Source organism: Lipotes vexillifer, unplaced genomic scaffold, assembly GCF_000442215.2.
Source record: "Lipotes vexillifer unplaced genomic scaffold, Lipotes_vexillifer_v1.1 scaffold132, whole genome shotgun sequence".
NCBI classification, from domain to species: Eukaryota; Metazoa; Chordata; class Mammalia; order Artiodactyla; family Lipotidae; genus Lipotes; species Lipotes vexillifer.
In genome coordinates, this window is record NW_006782535.1 from 831,449 (window position 1) to 839,237 (window position 7,789).

Below are 7,789 nucleotides of genomic sequence, written 5' to 3' on the forward strand. Positions count from 1 at the left end.
TTGTTTTCTGCAGCTCAAAGCTCGGATGACCCCATGCCGCTCCTGAATGGCGAGGCGGAAGACGATGCTGACAGCATGCACGTCGATAGAGAGTTTGTAACAGGTGGGAGTGGACAGTTTCCTGTTAGCCACAGCAGCGGTCCAATGGTCGAAGACACCAAACAGCAGGAGGGTGGTTCTGTTGGACCGAAAGAAATAGAAATCTATACTGTTTCAGCAATGCAGACCCCCTGCCGTTGCAAGAACCAGTATGCGTGTTATTTCTAACATGCGTTCGCTCAAGCAGTTTTTGCACTTTGTCCAGTGTTTTAAAGAATGTTATGCTATAATTTGCATATCTTGGACAAGTTTGTAGCTATAAGGAGAAATGTTTCAGTGCATTTTATGGATATGAAAAGTATAAGTGCAACCTTCCTATTTTGATTTGAGGCTTTTGCTTAATGTGCCTTGTTTAATTTTAATGAGATTTCACGTTTTTCATTTTCTGACATAGGACCTTGGGGTGACTATACCAAACGAACATCTATTGCTAGTAATTTCGAAGCGATAAACAGCAAAAGGAATGTCTGGCTGTAAACACTGAGAACTCGTAGATGTTGTGGTTTTGACTTGTAACCAGTCAGGCCACTGTGAAATCTCTAACTCAGCATTCCTGGTTGCTTGGGTTTGTGTGGCGCTCACGCTGAATCTACTAAGATGCTGAGCACTGTGTCTCACAAAACACACTTTTTCACTAAAGTTTGTAGTATATTAAAACAGTTGATAGTCATTTTTGGTTTTTAAAAGGTAAGGGCTTTGTTTCTTTTACTATTTAGAGTAAAGATTTAGCCATTTAGCTAATGCTTTTTTCTACCATTCTTTTTATTATTATTTTTTTTTTGCGGTACGCGGGCCTCTCACTGTTGTGGCCTCTCCCGTTGCGGAGCACAGGCTCCGGACGCGCAGGCTCAGCGGCCATGGCTCACGGGCCTAGCTGCTCCGCAGCATGTGGGATCTTCCCGGACTGGGGCACGAACCCGTGTCCCCTGCATCGGCAGTTGGACTCTCAACCACTGCGCCACCAGGGAAGCCCTCTACCATTCTTTTATCTAGGTGACCATGAAAACATTTTAGCCATTCTCTTAATGTGTTAATATATTTGGAAATAGATAATGGTTTTTTTAAAGTTTTATTATTATATCTGTATGCTAAATTCTTCACTGGGGATAAAAGATTATATATATTGTTTCCCAGAGGTACATGAAAAAAATCATTTTTGTTCACTAAGATGAAAAGAAAATGTGTACATCTTTCTAGAAGCTACAGAATTGTTACGGATGGAGTCACCATTTTGCCAAATACTTAAATGAAATGGGTAGATTTTCCAAGGGAAATTCTGGTTGGATAATACATTTAAAGATCTTGGCTAAAGATAAATAACAGAACTCAAAGCCAGCTTTTTAAAAAATGTCATTGCTACATGCTTTTAAAAAGGCAGAAGTAATCACTCTTTAATCTTCAAACATTAATTCCCTCAGTTTTCGGATTAAATTTAATGCCGCTCTTGAACATAACGTTGAAAAGGCCAATGTTTAAACTCAACTCATCCCATACGATAGGTGCCAAGTAAGCATTCCCCATGTTTTTCATCACTTGGTTTATAACACTCTCTGACTGAATAAACAAAAGGTATGGAATTGCTAGCGATCACTTGCGGTAGGTGGGTGAGGGGATGGGGTGCAAGAGGCGAGTCCTGGAAGGCACGTTGGAACAGAGTGTACGGGCGGCCCTGGGCGGTCCTGCAGACCGTCGGCAGGTGCGGGTCTGACCAAGCAGCCGTAGGTCTTAGCCAGTCTCTGGGAGGTTTGCTGCTCTCATGCTCAGTTTTACTAGATGTTTCATAATGACATGGGGTTACAACTAGCCTTGATTTTGAGAATGCATAATGGGGCTAATTTACTTTAGCTGGGCACCAGAGAAGAATGATACACATGCAGTGAACATTAAACAAAAAAACACCAGCCTAGTTAACTCGGATTTCTGAGGCCCAGTCACCTAAAAATATAATCTCTATCTTTGTTAGTAGTAGTATAGTTGTCTTATTAACTATCAAGGTCAACATCCTACTCATGAGTTTTATTACCCAGGAAAAGCTGTTTATTTGGGGGAAAAAATAAATATTTCCCTGGGAATAACTTGTTTTATTTTTAATTTTACCTCAGGTTTAGTTCTTGAAACACTTGTTCTCCAGCCTTAAGTTTAACTAAATAGAAAATCTGTCGTTCAGTTTGAAAAGAAATAATCCATAATCCGCCGAAGAATTTATAGCGGCTGTTAAACTGTGTCACTTAAACTGCCAGAAAATTGATTAATAGAATGTTTAGAAGATGTTTTTGTTCATTGAACAAGATGTGATTTTTTTTTGTCATCAGAAAGATTTTCAGGACACACAGAAACCTATGTCTGGGTTCCAGTCGAGGGTCATAGTGTGCGAGGTGTTAGGGTCATAGGACACACACCTGTGTGTCCTCATTCTAGAGGTTACAGAGTCAGTGCTTCTGTATTTAATGTCACACTTTACTTGAATAGTGCAGAACATTGGGGTAAATTTTAACATCATTAAGCAAGTCATAATTTTAGATCATTCTCTGTACTGTTCTGTGAATTCCTGTGAACATGAATATTAATCCTTGAGTTTCACTATACAGAAAATACCTTGTAATTGCCTATTCCCATGTGTCCAAACGTTTTGTGATTGACATTTTTTTCCCGTAAGACATCTCCCTCTTAATAGATGTCTATATGTGCAGATTATGGTTTTTGAAAGTGGAACCTTGGAGATCATAGTCACTGTAATTGCTGAACTCAGAAGAAACTCTTCAGAACTGTGCTCTTGGCCCAAGACTGTATGCGTGGAATCATTAGGGTTCATGGTTCTTCCTGCAGTCTGACAGTGCTATGTGGCATTTTGCAGAAGTGCTGTGGGATTCAAGTGTTGCTGAGGAAAGCGCTCCCTGTTCCTATTCCTGTGTGCGCGTCCCTGGCTTGGAGGAAGCGCTCTGAGGAGCCTCCTGTGACGCTGTCAGACTTTGTCCCGGGAGCCTCCTTAATTCACATCCTTCATCAACTGCTTTTCTTTTCTTTTTTTTTTTTTTAATTTCTTAAAAGCTGGAGAAGTTTTTGGTTTATTTTAACCCTTTGTGGGAACACGTTCAGTTCTGATGGACTTTTTCACACGTGATGATTTTTAAAACTGCTCTCCAAAGTAGTCTTAAACTGAGAACAGTTCAGTGCTGTTGGTATTTTTCATGCAGTATGTTTGTCAGCTGAAGTTCTTTCATTTGGTTCTTCCCCAACACTAATGAAATCTATAAATGTTTCCTATCTTACCAGGCAAATGCTTCTGTTGTGTTTTACTTTTAAATCACTTATGCACCGTTTTTTGCCTTGCAAGAGGAACTGGTTTGTTTAAAGAAAGGAAACTAAATAAATCCTTTAAAACAGTAGCAGGAATGAAGCATTTTATACTGTCTCCTCCCCTCTGGTTCTGAATTTTGGTGACAGGTGTATTTCTTAATGCAGATACGAAAAACAGTAGCTCCGTATCGAATACACTGACAAATGGATGTCTCATCAATGGACATTTGGACTTCCCCTCCACGACACAGCTCAGTGGGATGGAGAGCAGGAGCGACCAGTGCTTGACAGGACCTAATGGAATGGGCGGTGGACTAGTTCCAGGACCGCCGTTCCCGAGTAGCCAGGGTTCCCCCTGTGTTAATGGGACTGAAGAGCCAGGAAAGGGCACGAGCGTTAACCCCGAGATGTGCGGCTCTCTGCACCTGAACGGGAGTCCAAGTACCTGCGTAGCCAGCAGGCCTTCCTGGGTGGAGGATATCGGGGAGAACCTGCACTACGGACACTACCACGGGTTTGGAGACACTGCCGAAAGCATCCCTGAGCTGAGCAGTGTGACAGAGCACTCCAGCTCCTTGAAGCTGGACGAGGGGCACGACAGCGCCGTCCTGGGCACCATGCACCTGTTCCACGGCTCCTAGGGCCGAGGCCGCCTCGAGGACACATCAGGCCTCCTGCTAACCAACTCCCAATGCTAGTGTAGCATCAACCTGAAGGAATGCCACAACTTGTACTATTTTTTTATACTTCGGCTTCCTGAAAAAGTGCACTCTCACTCGGCAGGTTCTTGTTGAGTCCTAGCATGAGCACAAGTAGGCTTATTTAGCGCACAGGTGTCTCTCCGTGGGACAGTGGGGGCCTCTTTCAGGGTGCACTTTTGAAATTTAATTTTTCTGCTGCCAATCTCAATATTTTCTTTTGAATACCATCACCATAAATTGCCATTTTTCCTTCCGTCAAATTAAATTGTATCTGATCAGGATAAATTGCAGACAGTAAATGAGGTGCCTGGTAATTTACCCCTTTGCACATGGGCATCATTTTGAAGAGCTTGCTTTTACTCTTTCCAGTAGAATTTTTGACAGAAGACAACTCTGTCCCTATGCAAGGTACAGCCTTACAAAGATTTCTTGCAGTGATTTGTATGAAGAAAAGAACGTTTGTCTTTTTCAAAGTCTTTTCATTGATAACTTTGCTACGTGCCGTGTGGTGAAGGTCTTACTTGTAGGCACACGTATTGGTTTGGGGACGTGAGTGGTCCCTTCTTTAATGGTGTAGCTCACTGCCCTGGATTTCACTGAAAGCACCTGCAGCCTGGGACTGACTTCTGATTTGATGTGTTTTTATTCCACATTTCCTACTTGGACTCTAGGATTTTTACCACAGATAATGGTTGCCCTTATATGTAGTGGAAGTTACTCTTTGTAGGGGACTGTCAGGTCAAAATATTTAACTGACTTTTTTGACGTATATTTTCTTTTTTCCTTGTTTTTGTTTTTTGGGGTTTTCTGCTTTAAAATATATACCACTATGTATATCCAGTTAACTGAGGGAATTTTGAATCTCTCTTAATAAAGCTGCATTAAGTTTATGGTTTTATAGAAATTAGCTTTTGTTTAGGCAACTAGTGGTTACACTGTGCAAATATTGTCATGAATTTTTACTTTTCTGATTTTTGTAATAAAAATTGGTGAAGATAGAGGATGTGTCAGATGAACAAAACCAATGTTCTCAGAGTGTTACTAACATTGTTTTTAAATTGTCCTTTACACATGGAATAAACAAAACGCTCACGCCCGATGTGTCTCTGGGTATGCTTCCCTGCGTGAGGGTGGTCCGTGGGAGGAACTGGAGGGGTCGACTTCTACTGCTGTCTTTCATTTTGCTTGTAAGATTCCATCTACTCTTCTGATCCTCCACATGTAGTCCTTTTCACCGCTTTTGGTTTGTTCACATGCTCTAATTTTATGAACACTGTCTCACTGGATCTCTCTTGTGGGTAGGGGGAGGTATAAATTGCTGTCAGCTAACAGTATTGTCCCTGCATGCTTATTTTCATAAAAGACCACAACCATAGTTTCCTAAACTTCTTTGGGCCGGCACGTATTAATGAATGTAAGCCTTTTAAGTATATAAATTAGAGTTAATAACGGCAACAGAATAGCCATTCTGGCATGCCTAGTATGTTATTTTAAACGTTTATTTTTGTACATGATGGAAAAACCTGCTAGACCAAGTGACGGAGCACGGGCCTTTGGAATTGTCACAAAAATTACTCTGTGCTGAGAGAGGTCAGAACATCTGCCGTGTCACCCCCGCCCTCTCCTGTGCAGGGTCAGTCATCACGCCCGGACGCAGGTGACCTCGGAAACCTTTTAAGGGACTGATCGTGAAGCCACCCAAGTGGCTGAGTTTCAAGACAGAGGAAACCTAATGCCTACTTCATGTATAATTGGGGAAGAATTTTTTAAATTAGGACTTTAAGAAGAAAATAAATGTTCTAATACTTTAAAAAATTGCGGACGTCATTTTCACGTTGACCAAGAATAAGCTCAAGTTTTGCTCTGCTCAACTCACCAAAATTCAGTCCATGCTGAACTCTCACGGTAGTTCACTGGTTCTTAACATTTGGTCTGAAGAGCCTTTTAGGTGCTTGTATTAAATACTAGTGGCGAGCAGCTGGAAAGTGAAATAAATAAGTCCACTTACAGTAACATCAAAACCATAAAATACCTAGGAGTATGTCTTAAAAGGTGTTCTAGACCTCTACACTGGAAACTATAAAACACTTGTGAGAGAAAGGTCTCTATAAATGTGTGGAAGTATGTAGTAATTGAGAAAGGAGAGGTATTTTAATAGCCTTTGCAGTAGATCATGGGTATTGGCTACAAAATCAAAACTCTGCAGAGGTGGTTTCTACAGCAATGGTTTCATAAAGGTTTGCTGCAGTGTTGAATCAGAAACCATATGGATGAATTTCTTGTACTCAGTTACATTAAATCTGTTTATCTTGTACTTTGAATGGATGGCTAATCCATGCATGATTTTATAACATCATGCCTTAGCTATTTGGAAAATATTCTTTCTTTTTAATCTTTTTTTTTTTTTTTTTTTTGGCTGCACCACACAGCTAGTGGGATCTTAGTTCCCTGACCAGGGATTGAACCCGTGCACTTTGCAGTGGAAGCACAGAGTCCTAACCACTGGACCACCAGGGAATTCCTGGAAAATATTCTTTAACTGAGGTCCACAGATCTTCCAGATGTTGAAACATTTCATTTAATATTTAGAAAAACTCATTAATATCACGAACTATAAACGTCTGAAGCTGACTTCATTCGCCACATATACTGTCATTTGTTTTCCTTGAAGTGGCAGGCTCACTTGGTAATCTTTTTTTAAATCACATCTGCCAAACATAAAAAGTCATATAAAGTCTTAATAACCATTGTCAATTATTTTTCAAGTAAAAATGATGTTTCTCGAAAGAAAGCAACTGGTTACGTTGTAACACAACCAGCCAGGCAAGTGCTTTCCCGGGAGGCAATATTGTACTTTGTTCCACACGCTTTCCATTTCATCACACAGGACATGTACTCAGTGGTTGAGATGTAATATGTATTTTTTGCTTCATCAAGGACATTTTTAAGTGAAATTGGCCTTTTTTAACTGCACAGCAGTGAAGAACATAGTAGTAATCAGGACAGTCGTTGCTGAGGCTTCACCGTTGCTTCTGAGCCACAGTGCAAATGTCAACACAGGAGAAAGCAACTCACATCCTGATAACATAGCTGTGACCTTTTGGGCCCCTGAAATGGTCCCAGGGTCCCGGGGAGTCGGCTCATCCCAGTTTGAGAACTGCTGGATCAACTGTGCCGTTAGCGTTTGGGCCGATGAGACCTCAGCAACTGAGGCATACATGCTGGGATCGAGACAGGGTTCTCTGAATTGCTCTTTAGGCCTTTCTGTAGATGGAATTTTTTAAACTGAGAGCAACAGAGAATGGAGGAGACTAACTGGAGACAGAAACGTAGAAACCTTTGAAGAGTTGTGCTGAAAAGAGGAGCCAGGAAGTAGGCTGCAGGGAGACGCGGACGTGACATCAAGAGAGAGTCTGAAGATGGAAGATACGGGAGGGAAGGCTGGAGGCCCAGGTGAGCACGTGAGAAGGGGTGGGTCCCCCGATGGCGCCCGTTTCTGGTGAATTGTGAGCCCCCAGCTTGGGCAGGTGGTTTCCAAGAGACACTGGCATCCCAACCTGTGGCTGCAGCCATAGGTGATCCTGGGCAGAAAAGGGCCGAGTTGACTTCGGGCTGAACCGTACAGTTCAGCTGAGCAAGCTGGACAAAGCAGCGGTTGCAGTGGCTGGGATTTAAGCTGAGGAGGGTGGGGC

General features: G+C 41.9%; 1 protein-coding gene across 1 annotated transcript in view; it reads left to right on the plus strand.

Annotated features, from left to right (window-relative positions):
• Positions 1-4,113, plus strand: part of ANKRD10 (ankyrin repeat domain 10) — a 32,240-nt gene extending 28,127 nt beyond the window's left edge. The window contains exons 5-6 of the mRNA XM_007455316.1: positions 14-103; positions 3,562-4,113. Coding sequence (XP_007455378.1) covers positions 14-103; positions 3,562-4,037 — 566 coding nt within the window. The 3' untranslated portion in view covers positions 4,038-4,113. The remainder of the gene's footprint in view (positions 1-13; positions 104-3,561) is intronic.
• The last annotated feature ends 3,676 nt before the right edge of the window (positions 4,114-7,789 follow it).